General features: G+C 40.6%; 2 protein-coding genes across 4 annotated transcripts in view; one reads left to right on the forward strand and one right to left on the reverse strand.

Annotated features, from left to right (window-relative positions):
* Nucleotides 1–3405: 3405 nt before the first annotated feature.
* TRIM59 (tripartite motif containing 59) lies at nucleotides 3406–13839 on the forward strand. Of its 2 annotated transcripts, none has more exons than XM_062212459.1 (3): nucleotides 3406–3514; nucleotides 4340–4417; nucleotides 11904–13839. In XM_062212459.1, exon 3 carries the CDS (start codon nucleotides 11907–11909, stop codon nucleotides 13116–13118), a length of 1212 nt encoding a protein of 403 aa, XP_062068443.1. In that variant the 5' UTR covers nucleotides 3406–3514; nucleotides 4340–4417; nucleotides 11904–11906; the 3' UTR covers nucleotides 13119–13839. The 2 variants fall into 2 exon arrangements, with proteins under 2 accessions (XP_062068443.1, XP_062068433.1); XM_062212449.1 differs by having other exon boundaries at nucleotides 4340–4421; nucleotides 11904–13838.
* Nucleotides 12766–23894, reverse strand: part of SMC4 (structural maintenance of chromosomes 4) — a 37782-nt gene continuing 26653 nt past the window's right edge. Inside the window, exons 17-25 of one of the 2 annotated variants that reach the window (XM_062212374.1) lie at nucleotides 23080–23206; nucleotides 20023–20212; nucleotides 19500–19644; nucleotides 19108–19281; nucleotides 18555–18737; nucleotides 18176–18408; nucleotides 17463–17646; nucleotides 16815–16996; nucleotides 12766–12855 (exon numbers count right to left, since the gene is read on the reverse strand). In XM_062212374.1, coding sequence (XP_062068358.1) covers nucleotides 16844–16996; nucleotides 17463–17646; nucleotides 18176–18408; nucleotides 18555–18737; nucleotides 19108–19281; nucleotides 19500–19644; nucleotides 20023–20212; nucleotides 23080–23206 — 1389 coding nt within the window. In that variant the 3' untranslated portion in view covers nucleotides 12766–12855; nucleotides 16815–16843. Of the gene's footprint in view, nucleotides 12856–16713; nucleotides 16997–17462; nucleotides 17647–18175; nucleotides 18409–18554; nucleotides 18738–19107; nucleotides 19282–19499; nucleotides 19645–20022; nucleotides 20213–23079; nucleotides 23207–23894 lie in introns of those variants that run through there. The other variant, XM_062212365.1, reaches the window with a different exon arrangement.

The raw sequence follows: 23894 nt of genomic DNA on the forward strand, positions 1-23894 counted from the left end.
AGCATGCCATATGGGCAACAGTTCCAGTCCCAGCTGCCCTACTCCTGATCCAACTCTCTGCTAATGTGCCTGGGAAAACAGTAGAGGATGTCCTAAAACAAAATCTCTGAACTCCACTGCATGATATAGCTCAGAGATTTTTCCCCTGGATAGCTGACTTCCTGTGAATGGTTGGGTAGATTTTCCTAGCTCGCTGTCCCTGGTTCACTACTCTGGTGCCCGTTGGCTGTGTTTTCCTTGAAGTCCTAGAAAGGAACCACAGGGATATTCTAACACTGGAAAATCACATGTTCTCTTTATTATGATTCTGTTGAGGCCAAGCTAATGGGAGCTAACACAGGGTCTTGCAGGGTACTTTTCTGTGACTGAGGCCTGTGTTAGTACTTGAGACAGAAAATGTTTAAGCAGAGAGTCTGATCTGAGCACCAAGAAGTTGTCATAAAATTCATGTTTTCCTTCCTCTTCCTATATCTGGTAACAACTGCAACTATTTATCATCTTTTACCTCTTCCCATACTCTATCAAAAGGGGTTTCTTGAAACATACAGGCAGAGACTCAAAGCAGCTGAACCCTTCTACTCCTCACCCTTTTAAAAGGTGACTGAGCTCTTTAGCATCTATTTTGTTTTTTAAGATTTATTTATTTATTTGAAAGGCAGAGTTACACAGAGAGGAGAGAGAGGGAGATCTTCCAACCACTGGTTCATTCCCCAAATGGCCACAATAGCCAGGACTGGGTCAGACCTAAGCCAGGAGCCAGGAACTTGTTCTGGGTCTCCCATATGTGTGCAGGGACCCAAGGACGTGGGCCACCTTCCGCTGCTATCCCAGACACATTAGCAGGGAGCTCGATCAGAAGTGAAGCAGCCAGGACTCAAACTGGCACCCCTTAGGGATGCTGGCACTGCAGACAGCAGCTCAACCCACTGCACCACAGGGCTGGCCCCCTTAGTACCTATTTTTTAAGCTTATGGATCTTAAGAACATACTCCCGCATCTGAGTGTTCATTTTGTACTACCTTTCCAGGCCAACACTATCCTCTGTGAAATGCATGATGAGCCACAGCTCACAGACTTGAGTCAAACTGACCGCCATTGCAGAGACCGCCTGCAGTCCTCTGCCTTTCTGTCCCCACACTCCCCAGTACCGCTAGGTAAATCTTTGGCAGGGCTGGGAGCCCATGGTTCTCTAAACCAGATGCACAAAGTGGTCCTTCCTTTCCACATTTTTCCTTCCACCCCAGCAGGACCTCAGACATCTCTATTTTGAACTATCATTTCTTTCTGCTTCGCCTGAGCAGCTTTTCCCCTCAATGGGCTCATGGCTTTTGGAAAAGAGCAGCCAATGAGAACAAACCTCTATAATGTAATAATAATATATATGTAAATAATAATAATGTAATGTAAAGGCAGGACCCAGCCTCTCTTCTGTCTCCCTTAGCCCAAAGTGTCCTTGCCTGTCCTTTTACCAAAAGAAAGCCACCGAACTGAAGACGTGATTCTAATCTAGAATTAATTCTAATTAGACAAGTTACTGGATTCCAACAGTCATTTGCTTGTCCAGTAGATAAAACCCTCTTGGCCAGTATTGTCCAGAGGTATTTGTTTAGAACGCCGGGTCTGGGGCGGAAGACAGTTACCACTTATGTGTAACCCCTAGACTAATTAAAGCCCACCTGGCCATCATAAAAATTCCTTAAAGAGAACTGCATCCCTGAACAATCAAAGGAAGGTCTGAGCACCACTGAAGTAAGTTGGCCAGGAGGTAAACATGCACGCTCAGCCCCAACTTCAATCCCTACCACCTCACCTCTAAGTTCGGGATGGCGCGCCCAGGAATCAAGCGGTAGCTGCCTGCTCCTTGCTCTTGCTGTGTGCTTTGCAATACATTACCTACTTTCTTCCACCTCGCTGATGTCAGTGGTAGGCTTTCTGTGTGTAAGATGAGCAGACCCAAGTTTGGGGGTTCCATAGCAACACTTACAAGTTTGTGTGGTGGTTCCACAACACCAGTTCTAAAACTCATGCTGGGGCTGGCGCTGTAGCACAGCAGCTTAAAACCTTGCCCTGAAGCGCTGGCATCCCATATGGGCGCTGGTTTGAGACCCAGCTGCTCCACTTCTGATCCAGTTCTCTGCTATGTCCTGGGAAAGCAGTGGAGGATGGTCCAAGTGCTTGGGTCCCGGCATCCACTTGGGAGACCCGGAAGAAGCTCCTGGCTCCTGTCTTTGGATTGGCATAACTCTTGGCTGTTGTGACCAATTGGGGAGTGAACCATCAAATGGAAGATCTCTCACTCTCTGACCTCCTCTGTTTAACTCTTTCAAGTGAATAAATAAATTAAAAAACAAAAACAAAAACAAAACCTCATGTGTGCTTTCTTGCTAAATGCATACCTCTTATAAGGAAGGACAGAGGAAAAAACAGTGAAAAATTTTATAGCTCAAAACAATATTCAGCTGTTAGCAATTCAGTTCCAAAAGACAGTTACATTTCTAAAAGAATTTTATAATATAGTGTGTTTATTGCTACGGAAAGATATTTCTAACAGTTCAGACAGAAAATTGAAAAGCAGTGCATCATGACTCCAATGTTTAAGTAGAAAATTAGGTGTATAAAGTGGAAACGGATATATGAAAAGCTAACAAGCTCATGGAAAATATTATAAAAGTATGCACAGTATATACCGCATCCATAGTTTTATTTGGCACAACACTATATAAAATGACTTGTACCCGGGAGAGGGAAACTGTTGAGAGGCTAGAGTGTCTCGAAATACAGCTATATAATTTCTCTCAAGTCACGGGACTACTATTAGTTCATGGAAAATGTAATGAAGTTTATTTTGGTCAGAACGTTTCGAAGTCCACGCGTATTTTGTTAGGACGATGAGGCTGGAAACCTGGTGAAGTAGGGGAGCGTGTGGAACTGCAGTTAGGTAACCACTCCATCAAGAGGAAACGCGGGGCCGAGGAGCGCTCGGCCGGGCCACGACCCGCGCGCCGCGCTTCCAGAACGCTCTCGCAGGCAGAGACGCCAGCGCGGCGGGACGGCCCGGCAGCGCGCGTGCCCTCGGCGAGCTGAGGAGAAGCGAGTCTGCGCGCCACAGGAGACACACAGCGCGCACGCCGCCTCCCGCGCTGCACACAGGCCCAGGGACCGCGGGCAGGGGGCCACGGACGCGACCCCAGCCCGCCAGCAGCGCCTTTCTCACAGGGCGGCTCCCGCCGCGGGCTGCGCGCCCCACGCCCTCGCTTCCGCCTCCGCCAGCGCGGACGGCCGTTTACTTTTGAACGGCGCTTCCGCACTCCTTCCCATTGGCAGACGCCCCGCAGTTGAATGTTGCACGGGGACTGCGCCTGCGCCGCGCGGCTCCACGAAGCCCCGCCCCGTCGGAGCACCTGGAGCCCTCGGGGCGGGGCCGCGCGGCGGCGCGGAGCTGCTCTCGCGTCCGCTGTGAGGCTGTGGAGAGCTGCTCGGCGCGGCCGCGTTGCAGGATCTCCGTTTCCCCGCGGTGAGTCTAAGGCCTTTTCCGGGAGCGGGCGGGCGGCTCTGGGTGCCCTTTGCGGTCTGTCCCGAGTGTGTGCGGCGGGGAGTCGCGGGGGTTGGTGATGGAGAGGGTGGGCTTAGGTCCTGCATCCCTTCCGTCGTCCCGGAGCGGGAGTTTGGGGGTCCCTTTGCCTTCCCTCGCGCAGAGACCTGCGTCTCTGTGAGGGGGAGCGGGGCGCCTCCACCGGGCCTGCGGTCCCGCCGAGGCGCCCTAGGAGGGAGGCCTGGAGACGGGTCCGCAGCCTTCCAGGAGGGAAGCGCACTCACTGCCATTTTGTGCGAGACTCTCGACGTAAGAGGAGGAGCTGCAATTACGCCCACTTCACAGATGCGAAGCCTCCGCTTTGAGGGGTGTTCGGTAGAGGTGCCCCCGGTCTCCACTTCGAGCCCAGAGAGGAGCAGCCCTGATGCGTGGTGGGCAGAACCTACTCCAGTAGTTTCAGGCCGGCAGAGCCCTTCTCGAGGGCGCTTCTTGCCTTCCAGTTAACTCGCAGCTGGTTAAAGTGACCACGGGTGTTTGCTCGGTCATCACCATTGTGGGTTAATATTGCCGAAGTCCTTGTCGTAATAATAGGTCCTTTGTGACAGTCGTGTTTCATCACAGAATTGCAAGGATTTTTCAAGAAGCAAGTGATGGCGCCAACAAACAGGTGTTTTCTTAAAAGCACGCGCGCAGGGAAGGCATATATCAAAGGCGGAGAACTAACAGCCATTGCCATGACATCATATTTAGTGTACTTTTGGAGAAAAGAAGTCCAAAACATTAAAGATAAAATTGTTTTAATTTTAGAATAAGAATAAAAGCATCTGGACAACTTGGGGAAGATAAAGTATATTCAGTTAAGTTGCTGACCAGGATATCCAGAAAGTAGGTAAGCTCTGGGAGATGAACTGAATGTGAACGAAGTTTTCAGTAAAATTTTAAGTGTAAGGTGAAATTTAAAAATTGCTTGAAAAAAATATATGTTGATGATGCCTGAAATTCTGACCATATTAGCAAAGGAGCATAAAATATAAATTACTCTTAAAGATAGTGACTGCTAACCCTTGTATATGCTTTAAGAAATTTTACAAGGATCTGTATGTCACATTACACAAGCAGTGGTGTACATACAGACTTGCAAATTGCATTTATTTGGATACTTTTTCAGAAATTGTGCATTTACATATTGCTCTACATTCTTTTTTAGAGGAAAGTAGCTCCTTTTTTCCAAGGAAAGTACCCTCATGTAACTAATCAGGCAAGGTGAAATTTTGATTTTTAGGTGATATTAGTTTTGACATTGCCTTTCAGTAAATACGTTGCTGAATGTTCTCTATGAAGTATATTCTCACTTTGAAAAGCATAAGAAGAATTAAAAACTTCTCATGTCGATTCCTGGTTAAATTGTATTTCGTTTTGTTTTTAAGATTTATTTATTTGAAAGGCAGAGTTACAGAGAGAGGGAGAGAGAGATTTTCCATCCACTGGCTCACTCCCCAAATGGCCAGAAAGGCCAAGGCTGGGCTGGACAGAAGCCAGGAACCAGGAGCTTCCTCCAGGTCTTTCACGTGGGTGCAAGGGCCCACGGATGTGGGCCATCTTTCACTGCTTTCCCAGGCTCATTAGCCAGGAGCTGGATTAAAGTGGAGCATCTGGGAATTAAACCCGCGCCCATGTGGGATGCTGCATTGCAGGCGTCAGTTTTACCCCTTATTCCCCAGTGCTGGCTCCAGCTGTAATATTTCTTTTCTCTTTTTTTCTTTTAAGATTTATTTATTTATTTGAAAGGCAGAGTTACAGAGAGGCAGAGGGAGAGAAAGACAGGGCTCTTCCATCTGCTGGTTCACTCCCCAAATGGCTGCAATGGCCAGAGCTGGGCCGATCCAAAGCCAGGAGCCTGGAGCTTCTTCCAGATCTCCCATGCAGGTGTAGGGGCTTCTACTGCTCTCCTAGGCCATTAGCAGGGAGCTGGATCGGAAGTGGAGCAGCTGGGACTCAAACCAGCACCCGTATGGGATGCCAGCGCCGTAGGCGGCAGCTTTACCTGTTACGCCACAGCGGCGGCTCCTACTTGTAATGAAATGCACTTTGGTGGTGGCACCACTTGAATTTTCCCAGGCTTATTGTTGACTCACTAGAAGTCTAGGGCAAGTCATCTAACTCTAATGTGGTAAATATAATTTCTTTTCAGAGGCTGTAAAATGTATTGAATGTGTTATAATCATTCATATTTAGAGATGGAAGACAGTAAAACATTAGTGAATTAAGAAATAGCGTATGTAGGAGAATGTGTAATGATAACATTTAAAAAAATTTGAGAGGCAGAGAGAAAGAGAGCAAGCACTCTTATCTCCTGGTTCACTCTCCAAATGGCTGTAGGAGCACACAGTGGGCCAGGCTGAAGCCAGAAGCTGAATTGAAAGCAGGAACTGAGAACTCAGTCCAGGTCCACCACGTGGCTGGCACAGGCCAATGACCTGAGCCATCACCTGTGGCTTCCCGTAGTCCACATCATCTGGAAGCTGGAATTGAGAGCTGAGCCAGGGCTCCATTTCTGGTGCTCCAGTATGGGACATGAGTGTCCTAACTGGTGTCTACACCTGCTGGGCTGAAGCCTGCCCCAAGATTTTTGATACTGCTTAATGTTTCATTGTCTATTACCATCATCTCTATAACATGATATGCTCTATCGGAAATTGGCCTTCTGGGGAAAGACTTCATAAAAAGTTTGGAAAATCAGAAATGTTTGTTTTTGACACAAGAAATTTGTGAAATAACTTGTACGTAGATAGCTTAGCCTTAGGTTTCTTTCTGAGAAGTGCCTCCCAACCCCCTTGCCATGTGCATATTTCTTGGTGACTTTTTTTACAAGGGAAACAAAAAACCTTGAGTTCAATACCAGTTTTTGAGTTTTTAGTATTCATGGAGGGAAATACATTTTATAGAGATAATTTATTTTACTTTTTTGCTTTTATTCTAAGATCTATGTATTTATTTGAAAGAGTTAGAGAGAGACATCTTCTATCTTCTGGTTCATTCCTCAAATGGCCACAACGTCTGGAGCTGGGCTTATCCGAAGCTAGGAACCAGGAGCTTCTTCCTGGTCTCCCATGTGGTGCAGGGGCTCGAGGACTTGGTTCATCTGCTGCTGCTTTTCCCAGGCACTTTAGTAGAGAGCTGGATTGGAAGTGGAGCAGCTGGGGCTCGAATGGGATGTTGGCACTGCAGGTGGTGGCTTTATCTGCTATGACACAGTGCTGGCCCCATTTTTTTTTTTAGATTTATTTATTTACTTGAGAGGCGTAGTTACAGGCAAAGAAAAACAGAGAGAGCGGTCTTCCATCCACTGGTTCACTCCTCAAATGGCTACAATGGCTGGGGCTGAGCCAGTAGGAAGCCTGGAGCCAGGAGCTTCCTCTGGGTCTCCCAGATGGTACAGGGGCCCAAGCACTTGGGCCATCTTCTGCTGCTTTCCCATGCCATCAGCCGGGAGCTGGATTAGAAATTAATCAGCTGGGACTCAAAATGGTTCCCATATAGGATGCCAGTGCCATAGGTGGCTGCCTTACCTACTGTGCCACAGTGCTGGCCCCACTTTTTTGCTTTTTAAATGATTTTTTTTTTATGTTAAAATAGAACTTAAAGTAATTGAAAATTTACTATTTTGAGTATATAGTTCAGTAGCATTAAGTATATTTGTATTGTTTTCTAAGTCTCACCAGCACTTTTCTTCGGAAATTTTGCATCTTCCCAAACTGAAACTCTATACTCACTAGACAATATTTAGGATTTTAGTTTAGTGTCCATTTTTGAAATTACTCTATTTTTGGTTTGTACTGTCTCTTGTAGGTTTTAGAATAATGTCATTGTCTTCAGAGCAGTTTGTTAACTAACCATATATGTATTCTGGAACAGTTGAACAAGAAATTGTTGATCATTTTAAAGAAATTTTCAAAGATGCTTGCCTCTCCTTTTTTCAGAGTAGCATCATGTACTCTCCTAGTTTGTTTGCTTTTTATTTTGTGGGTCAATTTTGATAATTTGAATTGATTTAGATAATAATTCATTTCTTGCAGATTTTCAAATATATTAGGATAGAATTATGCAAGATATTCTCTAATTTTGGCTTTTTCTGTATTTGGGTTATTTCCTGTTCTTCTCACTAACTTGGTACATTTGTCTTTTCTTCCTTTTCCCTTTTGATTAAGATAATATATTTATGTATTGCATAACAAATTATCCTTGAACATAGCCAATGAAAACAGTATTGAAACATAGTTTCTGTAGGTCAGGAATTTAGGAGCAGCTTAGCTCGGTTTCTCAGGCTCAGTCTCCTCTGAGTTTGCAGTAGACTTTGGCTTAGGCTGCAGTATATGCTTCCAAGCTCACTTAATGTAGTTGTGTGCCAGCTTCAGTTTCTTATGGGATGTTAGCCTTAAGAGCCTTAGGTTTTCACTATACCAAGTAGACCTTAGTGTTCAACAACATGGTAGCTTGCTTCCCTCAAAGAGAGAGAGGGAGAGAGAGAGAGAGGGAGGGAGAGGGAGAGGGAGAGGGAGGGAGGGAAGGAGAGAGAGAGAGAGAGAGAGAGAGAGAGGGAGAGAGAGGGAGAGAGAGGGAGGGAAAGAGGGAGGGAGAGGGAGAGGGAGGGAGGGAGGCAGAGAGAGAGAGAGAGGGAGAGAGGCAGAGAGGGAGGGAGAGAGAGAGAGAGCACTCCAGACAGAATCCATGGTTCTTTAATTATAAAAATGGGAAGTAATATCCTGTCCCTTCTGTATTTTGTGTGTTGGAAGGAAGTCCTGGTCCAATCCATACTCAAGGGGAAAGGTGATTAAAATGCCCAGGAAGGTAGAGGTTGTCACTGGGAGTCATTTTAGAGATTTCCCATCACAAGTAACTAATGGCTGATTTATTTATTTAAAGAACCAGCTCTTGGATTTCTAAAAATTTTTAAGTTCATTCTTCCTTTCCTAGCTTTATTTTGTAACTTATTTTTTTAGTCAAATCTTCACTCTGTAATCCTTTTTTGTTTTTGAAAATATATGGTGTCAGCTCTGCACTGCTACATTTTTTTTTAACCCTTTAGATTTTTGCTAAGAATGTTTGTTGTTTCACGTGACTAATGTTTTGGCTGAGTACTGAATTCTCAGGCTATATCCTTTCCCTTCTTGACCTTGTGGACATCACTGTGTTGTTTTTTAGCATTCTTTGTTACTTTGGAAATATTTTGGTTATCTACTGTTATGTAACAAACAAGACTTGGCTGACTCCCCGGCTTTCCCAGGCATATTAACAAGTTGCTGGATTGGAAGTGGAGCAGCTGGGACTTGAAATGGTGCTCACTATGGGATGCCGGCATCATAGCTTAACCCACTGTGCCATAGCGTCGGCCCCACATATTTTTCTTGTGTTTGCATGACTTCAGAATGTTTTGTAGAGCTGTAGGCTAAAATAGTATATATATCTTTCCGACATGCATTCACTTGAATTTTACTGCAGTGAATGTCATCTGTACTGTTGCACAATTTCTTTAGTTTGCAGGAATGCTTCACAGTTCAAGCTTAGCCTCCATGTGACACATCTTGGATCTCTGGGCATCACAATATGGTCAATCTAAATGGAGTATTTAATGGTGGACTCTCCTGTTACAGCCTTTTCTATGCAAAGTAGAGATTTTGTTTTCTAAAAATAAAAAAAAACCCAAGATATGTATTCACACTGATCTTTTTTTTTTTTTAAATTTTTGACAGGCAGAGTGGACAGTAGAGGGAGACAGAGAGAAAGGTCTTCCTTTTGCCATTGGTTCACCCTCCAATGGTCGCCGCGGTAGGCGCGCTGCGGCGGGCGTACCGCGCTGTTCTGATGGCAGGAGCCAGGTGCTTCTCCTGGTCTCCCATGGGGTGCAGGGCCCAAGCACTTGGGCCATCCTCCACTGCACTCCCTGGCCACAGCAGAGAGCTGGCCTGGAAGAGGGGCAACCGGGACAGGATCGGTGCCTGGACCGGGACTAGAACCCGGTGTGCCGGCGCCACAAGGCGGAGGATTAGCCTCGGCGCCGGCCTTCACACTGATCTTAAGAGACAGTTGTTCATGGAGTGAAAGTCTACAATGTGTTTTTTTTTTTTAAAAGATTTATTTTATTGATTTGAAAGAGTTACAGAGAGAAGTAGAGGCAGAGAGAGAGGTCTTCCATTTGCTAGTTCACTCCCTAATTGGCTGCAGTGGCCAGAGCTGCACCGATCCAAAGCCAGGAGCCAGGAGCCTCCTCTGGGTCTCTCACATGGGTGCAGGGGCCCAAGGACTTGGACGATCTTCTACTGTTTTTCTAGGCCATTGCAGAGAGCTGGATCAGAAGAGGAGCAGGCTGGGACTGGAACCAGTGCTTCAGGCCAGGGCTTTAACCTGCTGCACCACAGTGCCAGCCCCTACAATATGTTAAGTTCTGTGTTTAGATTATAGGAGTGTAATCATAGCAATACACAATTCTTATCCTTACAGGAAATTTAAAGAAGTGTTGCCACATTCTTTTAAGTAAAATCCCATTAAGTGCTATGAAGTAAAAGAGCATTGTGTAGTGAGAATAACAGGACCCAATCTGAGGAAGAGGCAGGCTCAAATTGAGACTTGAAAGATAAATTTGGCAGATAGCAGAGAAAGGGAGCCAAGAACTGGGGGAAAAAAACAAATCTGAAGAGGTTTTTTATTTATTGAAAGCACAATCTTATTTTTTGCTGCTTTCTTCACAAACTTCAACCTTAAAAGTTAGTTTTATAAAGAATTTAGTAACCATTATACATGGATAGAATTTGGGTATTTTGTTGAAGGTTCTTTTGTGTAAATTGAGGTTCCTGCATCCAGGATAGGACAGAGCTGAGGACTGTGGCTTGCACTGAGGATAGAAAGGAAGGAAAACTCTAAGAGGGGGTCTGGTGCAGAACTGTCAGGATTCTGTTGTTGGGAACAATAACAGCTTGCCAAGAGTTGTCAGAGGGGTTCTGTGTTCCTTTTGTTCAGGGATATCTGCAACACTTTTCCATGAAGGAGAGATGACTAATGATGTCCTTTATGTTTCTTACCACTGGTGCTCTACTTTTTACTTTTTTTTTTTTTTTTTTTTAAGATTCATTTTCATCCAGGTCTCCCATGCGGGTGCAGGGGCCCAAGCACTTGGGTTATCTTATGCTGCTTTCCCAGGCCATTAACAAGGAACTAGATCAGAAGTGCAGCAGCTGGGACATGAACCAGTGTCCATATGACATAACAACATTGCAGGCAGCACTTTACCTGCTATGCCCTTGTATACCCTTGTGGGAGACCTGGAAACATTTCCTGGCTTCTGGCTTCAGCCTGGCCCAGGTCATTGTGGCCATTTGGGTACTGAATCAGTAGATGGAAGATTCTTTCTTTATGTTGACACCCCCCCCCCCCCCCCCGCCCACCACCACCACTGTGCCTTTCAAATGAATAACAGATCTTTAAAAAAAATAAAGAAAATCACACTTAGGCATTTAGCCTAGCAGTTAAGATGTGCTTGGCATACTTGTGTCCCATTTGGGGAATGACTGGGTTGAAGTCCTACTCCGCTCTTGATTCTAGCTTCCTATTGACATCCTGGGAAGCAGTGATGATAGCTAACTAAGTGGTTGGGTCCCTGCCACTGAATTGAGTTCCTGGCTCCCAGCTCACTGTGGTCATTTCGGGAGTAAATCAGAGGATGGGATCGCTTTCTTGTCTGTTGCCAGCCTCTCAAATAAATGAACAAATACATTTTTTAAAAAGAAAATTATGCTTGCTGATCCTGGATTTTAAGCATACTACTCCAACTCAAGAAGCTAAGAAATGTAATAATTACTAGTGACATTTAATAATTTGCTAGAAACTGTGAGACCTTAGGAGTGCTTCCCTTTTTTTGAATGAATAAATGAAATTTTGTGAAGTCTGACTTGTAATGTTGTCTTTTATAAGAATACCTTTATATATATAATTTGTACAATTTTGATTTTAGCATCTTAGTAAAAAGTTGCACAGAATAGTTGTTAGTGGACTTCAGCAACTCTTTGGATTTAACTTATTCACCGTTACAAATAACTTTAATTTGAAGCATTTTATTACAAATTAATGGGAATTGTTTTGCTTGGGCTGATTTTTACTACAAATCAGAAGCTCTTAAATGAGCATTTATTCAATATTATATATTAGTAATTATTGAGGGAGCTTCATTTAATAAAATCTTGGTGAGTATATTTATAGAAGTTCTCTTTTAAACAAGAAGTACAGTATACTAACAATTTAAAGTTAATGCCTAAATCTTTCTATAAGGTGCAGAAATCTTTGTTATATGTAGACTTAAAGTACTTATTTCTCTTAACAGGAAATGCACAATTTTGAGGACGAGTTAACATGTCCCATTTGTTACAGTATTTTTGAAGATCCTCGGGTACTACCATGCTCTCACACATTTTGTAAAAATTGTTTGGAAAATGTTCTTCAGGCATCTGGTAACTTTTATATATGGAGGCCTTTACGAATTCCACTCAAGTGTCCTAATTGCAGAAGTATTATTGAAATTGCTCCTACTGGTATTGAATCTTTACCTGTTAATTTTGCATTAATGGCCATTATTGAAAAGTACCAGCAAGAAGACCATCCAGATATTGTCACCTGCCCTGAACATTATAGGCAACCATTAAATGTTTATTGTCTACTAGATAAAAAATTAGTTTGTGGTCATTGCCTTACTATAGGTCAACATCATGGTCATCCCATTGATGACCTTCAAAGTGCCTATCTGAAAGAAAAGGACACACCTCAGAAACTGCTTAAACAGTTAACTGACACATACTGGACAGAGCTCACTCATGTTATTGAAAAGCTGGAAGAACAAAAATCTCTTTCTGAGAAAATGGTCCAAGGTGATAAGGAAGTTGTTCTTCAGTATTTTAATGAACTTAGTGATACAATAGAACAGAAAAAAAAAACTTTCCTAACTGCTCTCTGTGATGTTGGCAATCTGATTAATCAAGAATATACTCCACAAATTGAAAGAATGAAAGAAATAAGAGAGCAACAGCTTGAACTGGTGGCACTGACAACATCTTTACAAGAAGAGTCTCCACTTAAATTTCTTGAGCAAGTTGATGATATCCGCCAGCGTGTGCAGCTCTTAAAACAAAGACCACTCCCTGACGTCCAACCTGTTGAGGTCTATCCTCGAGTAAGCCAAATACTGAAGGAAGATTGGAACAGGACAGAAATTGGACAAATTAATAAAGTTCTAATTCCTGAAATGAAGATTTCTTCAAAAAAGATGTTATGTTCTTGGCCTGAAAAGGATGAAAAAGAAGTTGAACTTATAAAACTTTTAAATATTGCTATAGTTACGCTAATTTCTATGATATTGATAGTCATACTCTTTTTCAACCAACACATAATAACTTTTTTAAGTGAAGTCTCTTCAGTATGTTTTTCTGAAGTCTCTCTATCAGTTTACCAAAGTTTATCTAAGAATTTTCATGATTTAGAGACTGTACTGTCTCATACTTTATACTTGTTGAAGGAATTTATCTGGAAATTAGTTTCTCATTGAAAACTTAAAATTGTTTAAATGGGCTTATTCTGTACAGCAGCAACTAAGCATTGCTAAATGGAGAAATGGGTAGCACAAACAGCAAACCAAACTAGTTACAACAAATACCAATATATAGAAATGTTAAACCTTTTATGCTTCTGTTGGATAGAATGATATGTCAATATTAGAAATGACACAGAACCTGGAACATATTTCAGATCAAGTCAGTATTAGAAAACTAGAATAAGGGGCTGGCGTTGGTAGCATATTGGGTTGTCACTACCTGCAGTGCTGGTATCCCATATGGGCGCCTGTTCAAATCCTAGCTGCTCTACTTCCAGTCTAGCTCCCTGCTAATGGCACTTGGGAAAGCAGAAGATGGCTTGAGTCCTTGGGCCCCTGCCACCACGTGGGAGACCCAGAAGCATCTTCTGGCTCCTGACTTCTGCCTAGCACAGCCCTGGCTGTTGCAGCCATCTGGAGAGTGAAGTGAACCAGTGGATGGAAAATCCATTCCTCCCATCCCCCCGTAATTCTGCCTTTCAAATAAATCTTTTTTAAAAAAGAAAACTATAATAAAATGTAATAATGACTTTAGTGTTCATGTTATTCCTATTATTACTGACTTGATAGAGGTAGATTTAAGGCTGTTGTGACTTATAAACACTTTTGTATCTGTATTGTCTTCTACTATTAATATACTTTACTGGTTAACTTTGCAATTCTAGCATTCAGATTAAAAGATGGCAAAATACTCAAGGTGTATAGGCCTTTATTTTGATGTGTTTGAAGTTTCTGATTGAGTAAGGATGGTAAAAGGTTTAAAATCAAAGTAGCTGTCTAAAAGCAGTAAGGGATTTGCTTAAAGATCTTTTTGGATCAAATGTACCTGGTCCACACATCAAATGTGTTTCAGGTACTTATTAGCCTTATGTTTGACCACATACATTCCAAATCTGTTTTTGGGTTGTTAGGGAACAGTGTGAGCATTCTCTAATGCTTGTCATATTCTACAGTTTTATCATTTTTTGTGTGTTTTTTTTGCAGGATCTTAAGGTCAAATTCTTGGGTTAAAATCTAAAACATCACACCAAAACATTTATTTCAGTGACATTCCACCAGTTGATTTTGATGGCATCATGTGACCTGTATTCATCTTTAAAACATTGAGTTTTAAGATGCCTGAAGTTCCCTTATTGTGAAAGTAGCAGCAGTTAATCATTTTGAGCTTTATGACAGCATATGTGTAAAGTTAGAATCTTTTAGTTCCTTAATAGGGACTCAAATAATGATGTTTGTGCTATTTTCTGATCTGTGTCCATGCATGGAACTGTAAGTACATTATGGTTTGCTTTCTAGAAATTCTAAGTGGGCTGCTCTTGTATCCTCTCTGGGAGTCTTAGCTAGTTGTACGACTTTGTAGGTCAGATTAGGGAATGTTCCTGGCCTGCAGATTATATATGGATAAACTATTAACAAATATAGCTGTACTCAAGATACTAATTCTAAAATACTTCTCTTTATGTGATAAAATCTCAACTAAGATGATGGTTTTAAGTCAGTTTATGACCAGAATCAGATTATGCCTGTGGTGTTGTCAAGGGTACAATTTTAAGTGAGGGGAAACTTGGCCATTATGATAGAAATACAAATACATAATACATTAGGTTGAATTTGCATTGATTTATTAAGGTAGTGACTCCACAAAAAAAGAGCCCTCAATTTTTGGATCAACATTAGTAAGCAATGAAATGTATATTAGCTTTTATGTGTCAAGCACTTTATCGCATTTCTTAAACATTATTAATCTCTACTTTTTATAGATGAAAAAATCATAAAAGTAACTTGCCCAAGGTCAGGTAATTACTATGTGGGAGAATTTATGCATTGTTTTGAGTTCATGCTGTCACATTAGACTTGAATTGGCTAAGATTTACATTAATGAATTAGGATTAATCTGTAAAAAAAGAAGTATGCCAACATTTTCCATTTGACATTCTGTATTGCCAGTTTTAAACAGATAAAACTTGATGAGTTTCATGAAGTGTGCAAGGATAGTTATGCAGCTGGTTTAATCATGTAGTTTTGTAATTTTCGTGCAGCTTCTGGATACATCTTGTATTTTAAGATTTATTTGAAAGTCAAGAGTCAGAGCCCTAGTGAACACGCTGATCCAAAGCCAGGAGCTACTTCTGGGTCTCCCATGCAGGTGCAGGGGCCCAAGCACTTGGGCCATCATCTGCTTTCACTGGCCATTGCAGAGAGCTGGACTGGAAGAGGAGCAACCAGGTCTTGAACTGGCACCCATGTGGGATGCTGGCACTGCAGGTGGCAGCTTTACCCTCTACCACAGTGCTGGCCCCTACACCTTGCATTTTAACTCTTTAAAATGCATCACAACTTGATCCACTGCACTCCAACAGTGCCCACCCCTTTAATATCTTGATTTAAAATGAATCTTGTTTTAAATTTGTGCTGATTACATTTTTAATGGTTGTAACACAAACCTGGGCTTTTTTTCAAAAATTATTTTGAAAGGTGGAATTACAGGGAGGCAGAGGTAGAGAGAAATCTTCGTCTGCTGGTTTACTCCCCAAATTGCTGCAATGGCCAGGGAAAGCTGGGCCAGACTGAAGCCAGAAGCTTCATCCAGGTCTCCCATGTGGGTTCAGGGGCCCAAGCACTTGGGCCATCTTCTGCTGCTTTCCCAGGCATATTAACAGGGAACTGGATCCAAAGTGGAGCAGCTGGGACTCGAACCTGTAGGATGTCAGCGTTGTAATGGCAGTTTAACCTACTTTGCCACAATGCCATCCCCAAACTTGGATTTTTCATACCTAAAAGTGGTCCACTGAATGATACATAAACTCAGTTATTGCAATTATTATTTCCAGTAGGGCGATTCTTGAGCCATTACAAATGTATAAAAACCTCTGACAGCACTCAAGACATACCAGTTTCTATTTATTGCAACGATGTTTTATTCCGATACATTTTTAGAGAGGTATGTAGAGTGGGATATTTTTGACTTGTCATTTAGCCTAGTCATGACGACACACTGGGTTTAGTGGTGCTCTTGCAAATGTTAAAATGGTCCGACATACCAAGTATCTATCTAAATTCTTAGCTTATCAATTCATAATGTTTTATAAAAAATTGTCCCATTCTTTATATAGTAAGGATAGTGACTGACAGCATGTTTGTAATTTTACTGTGCCTCAAATAACACACTTTGAACTCTGATGTTAGCAACTTGGAGTAAAGATAATCAACTGACCCACCAGGCATCTTAATTTTCTCACACAGTCTGCCACCTAAAACTCACTCTTTTATTCTGCCTTTCAAATAAAGCTTTAAAAAGGTGGTGGTGGTAGTATTCGAAGTCATGTGCATTTGGCATAGGTTAAGACCCTGCTTTGAACACCTGTATCCCACATCAAAGTGCCTGGATTCAAGTTCCTAGTTCTCCCAGTTCCAGCTTCCCGTCAATGTGCAGCTCCATGTGGGAGACCTAGATTGAATTCCTGGCTCCCAAGCATTTGGGGAGTGAGAGCTGTGTGTCTCTGCCTTTCAAAAACAACAAAAACCTCTTTATAAAAAACTGAGAAGCATGTACAGAGAATATTTTATTTAACAGTAAAACAAATGTATGATGCAGTTTATATACAATTCATTACAAATAGAAAATCAGTAACATACTGAATGTATACCAACTTGATTTGAAGTCTTCAGTATGAATAAATTCAACACAGTCCTTTAGATGCAATTTCTTTTGGGTTGACAGCAACACTTTTTGTTATATTGTATGTCTTGTAAATTCCAATAAGTCTATCCGAAATCTCAAACATGTTGTTTCGAAGAGAAATTATTATGAACTGGGCATTTTTTGTTTGTTCCTAAAGAAAGGAAGAATAATTTGGAAACTAAGTAGTAACAGGAAATCACATAATAAAATATAAGCCTTACCTCCCTCAAATATTCCTTATTATCAACTGGAATTTATTGCCCAAACAGAATTGATGGCATCGATAATTTTAACAAAAGTGTATTTGAGAGGAATTTGCTTATTTTTTTGAAGCATGATTGCCTGAAAGTGCCCTACATGAGGTGGGGGAGCTTGGGAGGGACCCTCTAGGAAGGAGACCTGGGATTCTAGCTGTAATTCTGCTACTAATTTGTACCAATTTGTATTTTCTACATCTCTAAAACGCAAATATTCAGTTGAAATAGATTTTTGTTCTCCATTGACAGAGGACAAAGAATAGGAAAAAAAGCTCAATAGTAAGAAATGAAGAATTTCATGTGTTATGTTTAGGGACCCATAAAATATATGGAATGAAAAATCCATAAATGACTACTTACATATATATAAAATGCAACAATGGACACATTTTTAAAATCAAGGGCTGCATCAATTTCATCCATGAAGTAAAGGGGAGTGGGTTTGTAATGATGAAGAGCAAATACTAAAGCCAAAGAACTAAGTGTTTTCTCTCCTCCGGAAAGGTTGAAGATCTTCTTCCAACTTTTCTTAGGTGGTCGAACACTGAAATAATTAAGAAAATCTCAGTTATAAAACTATAAAGTTAATGACTGACTGTTACCAGCTTACTCCTTGAGAATCTCTAAACTGCTTCACACACAAATAGTCCAAAGTGATAGGTATGCCAATCACCTGATCTGATTAGACACTGTATAGAGGTACTGAAATACCACACTGTACCCCATGAACACATACAACTACTACATGCCAAAAAAATTCAAAAAAGTTATTGTAAGGTGAATACACAAGTTTTAAGATTTAAACAGCAAGGTGTGTACTTCCCATAGTATTTTTTATACTGAAATAGCTTAACTACCAGCATAAACAAATTGGAATTTATAAAACAAGTTGTAGATTCAGCCTTCCTATCCACCACAAATGACAAATGAGAATACTTTGAAAATTTTTTGGAAAATGGAATTAAAATTCACTTTGGTGGAAAAAAATTGAAATCTGCATTTTTCTCCTAATATTTCTATAAACTTGGAAATACATGTAACCGTGGTATTAAAAATTCATGATAATTACAAACCTGAACATGATTCCTTCAGAGAAAGGATCCAAGCTGTCTACAAGCTCCAGTTCAGCATCCCCTCCCAAGGTAAGCATCTGATAATTTTCTTTTAATTTATTTGTTATTATATAAAAGCCTGCCATAAATTCATTTAGCCTCTGTTTCCGCAGATCTTCATATGCTTGTCTAAAATTATCTCTTTCATAAGTAATTTTGTCCAATTCTGCTACCCGTTGCAAATATAATTCTTCCTGTGAACATTACCGTGAGAAAAATCAATTCAGATATACATCTAAAATGAGAACTTTCATTACCTAGACTTATAAAATTAAAGGCCTCCATTGAGGCTATGACTAGTAAGAATTTCTATTATAGCTAACAAACACTTCATTTATACCTTCTTTTTATATTCTGCAATGGCACCAAGGTTTGGTTTCATTTCATGACACTGGGCTTCCAAAAGTGCAATTTGATTTGTTATGGAATCTGGATTCTTGATTGCTTCAAGGTCTTTGGGGCTCAAAACAGAAACCTCTTCAACAGGATTGTCTTCTATGGGATGCAGTGATATTTTTGAAATCTAAAAAAAAGTTCAATTTGGAGAAGGCAGTTTACTACAACTTACTCCTTAATAACAGCTATAAAAATTAACAGGAGCTATAATTATTATTCATAGGGTTAAGAAAAAAATAGTTTTAGCATTCCAAAGTGCTCATGTAACTTTTTCTTAAATCTTCAGATAAGCCTTGGGATGAAGATAGTTGCCGAATTCTAACCATTACCCAGACTTCTCTGTATATTACTATATATTGTACATTATATACTCTATAAACCTGATATGATGTCACAGAATTAAGACAACCTACCTCCCAAAACTAAAAACATAAGAACAAAGCTCAAAGCAAAATGGATGTTTAAAATTAAAATTTATAAAATGGTAAAAAGCTTACCTCTTTTTGCCAATATTTTATTTTAGAATTATGTTCAGCAATGTGGCCATCTATTTGCTCAAGTTTCAACTTAATACTAAGTGCATCTTTTTGAAGAGCATGTTCATTTTCTTGAATAACTTTCAGTTCTTGAAGTAGATTACGATGTTCTTTCTGGATCTCAGGTAAGGACTCCTAAAAAAGCAAGAACTGCTACAGTTAAAATCTTCCCAACTTCATGACTTTTTCATAAAAGTTTGAAGAGTTATCCTATTTTTGTTGTATAGTTTATAGTTACAAAATGTCCCCCCACCCTGTTTTGGGCTTAGCATATTTTGAGGCAGTGATACACAAAACTCTAAATTGCTTCAAATATCATCCTTTCCCATTTCCAATACAAAAACAAGTGTTACCTCTGCAGTATTTGTATTTTTTATGACCTCTGTTGCTTTATCCTCAAGACTCTTTAGCTCTGCTGTTAGGTCTTCTACTTCTTTCTCAGTATCTTTTATTTCTTTCTCTGTACGAATGACTGATTCTTGTGCTTTTTTAAGATTTCTAAATGACATTAAAAATGAGACTTGTTACACTACTTCTGAAAATCTGAAGAACTTCTCAACATTTAGTGTGGCATTTTAAAAAAACTTAGGATTTAGTAAACCTTTTTTTCATTGATTTTTATGTTATGCAAACTTGTGAAATGAGAACTATATGCTCTTAAACTCAATATGAAGGAAACTTCCTCATATAATCTATCATCTAACCTGAGGAACTGATGTAAAATGCTCCATTTTTCTCTTGCTAAAGTCCTATTAGATAATAGCATATCAGATAAGGTCATTAACAAACATTTAATGAAACATTTAACTTAATTATTAACCCCTTTTGCAGTGTAGAGGTAAGGTATGGAAAGTCAGGATAGCATGCATACTTTACCTGTCAGCCGTCTTGATTGCTACCTGTGCTTTTGTAATAGCAGAAGCACATTCATCTAACTGCTTATTTATTTTATCAAGTTTGTCTTGTTGGGCCTTGAGTTTATGGTTATTGATTTCTACAATGATACTGTGTAATCGTTTAACCTCAGCTTCTACAGTACCAGCTTTCTCAGCCACATCATCATATTCTGAAAATTAAAATAAAGAACTTAATTTGTTTCTATGCTAATGAGCATCATGTCAAACATGTCATTTGGGGAGAAATACCTTCAAAAATAGAACACCTTACTTCAAAGTAAGTAATGTTATAACAACGGTTAAATCCTCTGGCTCAGCTGTGAAGTTATTTCTCAATGATGTCACACTCTCAAAGTTTCTTTTCAAAGACCCTTTCAATTTATGTGGGCTCCTGCCACCCAAGTGAGAAACCCAGGTGGAGTTCCTCATTCTTGCCTTCTACCTGATTCAGCCCTAGCTATATCAGGCATTTGGAGAAGGACCCAGTGGATAGAAACTGTTTCTCCTTCTCTTTCACTCTGCCTTTCAAATAAATAGGGCATAGCTAACACTTTCCCCAGAGTCCTATGTAGCTAGAACCTAGGCATAACTTTGGTCCATTCAATCAAAAGTACATGCATAAATTGGAAGGTATAAGTGATAAATCGGGTATGTTTCTGCTCACAGGCAGTCACACAGAAAAATGGATTTTCTGTGATGCAGTTAAAAGTTCTGGTGTCAACAGCTTGATATGTATTGATAGGCAGTGGCACTAACTTTAATGGTATGGATTACAGTACATGTAGTGCTTGGGCTGTTGGTAGTTGCGGTGGTTATCTTCCCAATTTGAGAGATTACTTTTCAAAATTGAGAAGACACTCTTCTCAAAGTTTTTAAACTTATTTATTTGAAGTTGGAGGGAGGGAGGGAGGGATCGTCCGTGTGCTAGTTCACTCCTCAGATGGTGACAACAGTAGGTGCTGGGCCAGGCTGAAGCCAGAAGTCAGGAGCTTTTCCCAGGTCTCCCACGTGGGTTGCAGGGACCCAAGCACTTGGGCCATCTTCTGCTACTTTCCAAGGCCATGAATAGGGAGTTAGATCAAAGTGGAGCAGTTGGGATTCAAAATGGCACCCATATGGGATGTCAACATCATAAGCAGCAGCTTAACCTGTTATGCCACAGCCCCGGGCCCTGGAAATTATTCTTGAATGTTCAATCTTGAGATTCTTTCCTTAGCTATCACAACAATTATGTTAACATTCTAATACAATGTTAGGTAATACATGCATGCATAAATCCTATTTATACTCGCCAGAGTGGACTGTCACGCATAGTTGAATCTTGATCACCATACAATACAGGAAGAATGAAAGATAGGAAAAAGGTGAGGAACTCAAGCTATTTGGAATACTTATGTTTGGAGTAGGGGTTAAGAAGTTGCTTACACACTATAGTGGGTTGCCTGGGTTCAAGTTATGGCTCTGTTCCTAATTTCCTGCTAATGTGCACTGTGGGAGGCAGCAGCTGATGTTTCAAGTTGTTGGTTCTCTGTCACCATGTATCACTCAGACTGAGTTCCTGGCTTGTGGTTTTGGCCTGGCCCAGACACTGCAGGCATTTGGGTTGTTAGTCAATCAGTGTATAGGAGCTCTCCCTATCTTTCCAAGTAATTAATTTAACAAAAACAACAGCAACAAAAAACCAAAAACCCCCAAACAGAAAACCCACGTCTAAAGACATTGAACCTATCAACACACCGATGAATATGCCTGTGTCCCACACTGGAGTACCTGGGTTTGATTTCCAGCTCTGGACCCTGAGACCAGCTTCTAGTACTGTAGACCCTGGGAGGCACCAGTGTTGGCTCAAGTGATTAATTTCCTGCCATCCATGAGAGATACCTGAAATTAGTTCTTGGTTCCCACATTTGGCCTAACTCCATGCTTTTTGGCCATCTGAGGGCTCACTGTTTTGTTTTGGCTGGGGCCAGCACCAAAGAGGTTCTAAACCTGAAGGGAATCTGACAAAACCTAACATCTCCTCTTATATGGTAAACTCCACAACTACATTTAATCGGACTAATATGGAAAAGAGAAGTGGGTTGCCTCAGTGCATGATCAGGAGACTTCAATTAAAGCTACAAAACCAATTCTACCTGTGGGCCTTTCTTGCTATAAAGAGTCTATTTTTGAACAACACTTACATGCATAAGTGCACAAGAAAAGTCTTGGAAGGAAAAAAATGTTTTGTCTGTTTTCTAGAAAGTATTGTTTTTCCTCATGTTCATATCATTTATTTTCTGAGTGGTCTAGTTTCTCCAAGTTCTCAGTTTTTTTTGCACCTACAAATAACTTCTACCTGAAGATTTCTTGTGAGGATTAGGGAGGACTAAGAGAATGGGTACCAGGGACCGGTGCTGTGGAATACCAGGTTAAGCCATGGCCTGTGGTGTCTGCACATCCCATAGGGGCGCTGGTTGAGTCCTGGTTGCTTCACTTCTGGTCCAGCTCCCTGCTGATGTGCCTCGGAAAGCAGTGGAAGATGCCCCAAGTGCTTGGGCCCCTGCACCTATGTGGGAGACCTGGAAGAAGTTCTGGGCTCCTGGCCTCGGTCTGGCACAGTCCCGGCTACTGTGGCCATTTGGGGAGTGAGTGAACCAGCAGACAGAAGATTTCTCTCTCTGCTTGTGCCTCTACCTCTCTGTAATTCTGCCCTTCAAATAGGCAATCTTAAAACAAAACAAAACCAAAAACGAAAAACCAGAATGTGTTCTAGAGTCAGAATATTTCTATCTTGAATTACCTATTTCTATACTGCTACAGGCTGTGTGACCTTAGGTAAATTATATAAACCACTCCATGCCCCAGTTTCCTTGTTTGTCAAATTAAGCTATGATTAGTAAAGACTTTATAGGCTTATGAGAATTAACAGAAGCATAAAAGTCAGTACAATGACTTGCACAAAATATATTTATGCAATTATAAATTGCTACCTTAAACACTGCAAACTTCCAATACTTCTGCTTGACAATTAGAAAAAATACATTTTTACACATACCTCTTTTAAACACACTAACATTTTCTTCAAGCAATTTCTGCTTTTTTTTGTCAGGGGCTGTAGCAAGTACATTAGCTTCAAGTTCTTTAACTTGGACATTTAGATATTCTTCTTGCTCTGATAATCGCTACAGAAATGTTTAAACATTTAAGGTCAGTATTTAAAGTTAGTAACAATAACATTTGCATTAAAATCTTGAATTTTAAAACAGGGTACTAAAAACATTTAAGGAAAAGGCAAATAATAACAAGAAAAGAGTAGGAAACACAAAACAATAAATACAATGAAAGTAGCAACCAACATCAAATAGTGTATAAGCTCAGGTGCTAAAAAAAAAAAAAAAAAAAAAAAAAAAGTTCATGGAAAATGTTGATTCTGAAAAAACTGCACAGATTCAATTTTTTTTTACACCAAAAATAACTTACTTTTAAATCCCATTTTCTCACAGACTTTTCTTAGGACTAATACAGTGGCAAGACCATGTGGTTTAAAACAGAAATGTATTGTGTCATATTTGAGGATTATAAGTCTGAAATCAAAGTTTCAGTGAGCCATGAGTATGTAAAAATATCCTCTTGCAGCTCGTAGTGTCCCTGGCTAACTACAGCATTCCTTGATTTGCAACTTCATTGATTACAGTATCTTCTTAATCACATGGTAATGTCTTCACATGGTTATCTTTTAGGGACACCAGCCATCCTGGGTTAGAAGCCCATCCAACCCCAGTATTATTTCATCTTAATTATATCTGCAACAGCCAAATTTTCAACATATCTTTGGAGTGGCAGAGGGTGTGGTACACAATTCAATCAACA

The sequence above is a fragment of the Lepus europaeus genome, chromosome 2 (genome assembly GCF_033115175.1).
Source record: "Lepus europaeus isolate LE1 chromosome 2, mLepTim1.pri, whole genome shotgun sequence".
In the NCBI taxonomy this organism is placed as follows: Eukaryota; Metazoa; Chordata; class Mammalia; order Lagomorpha; family Leporidae; genus Lepus; species Lepus europaeus.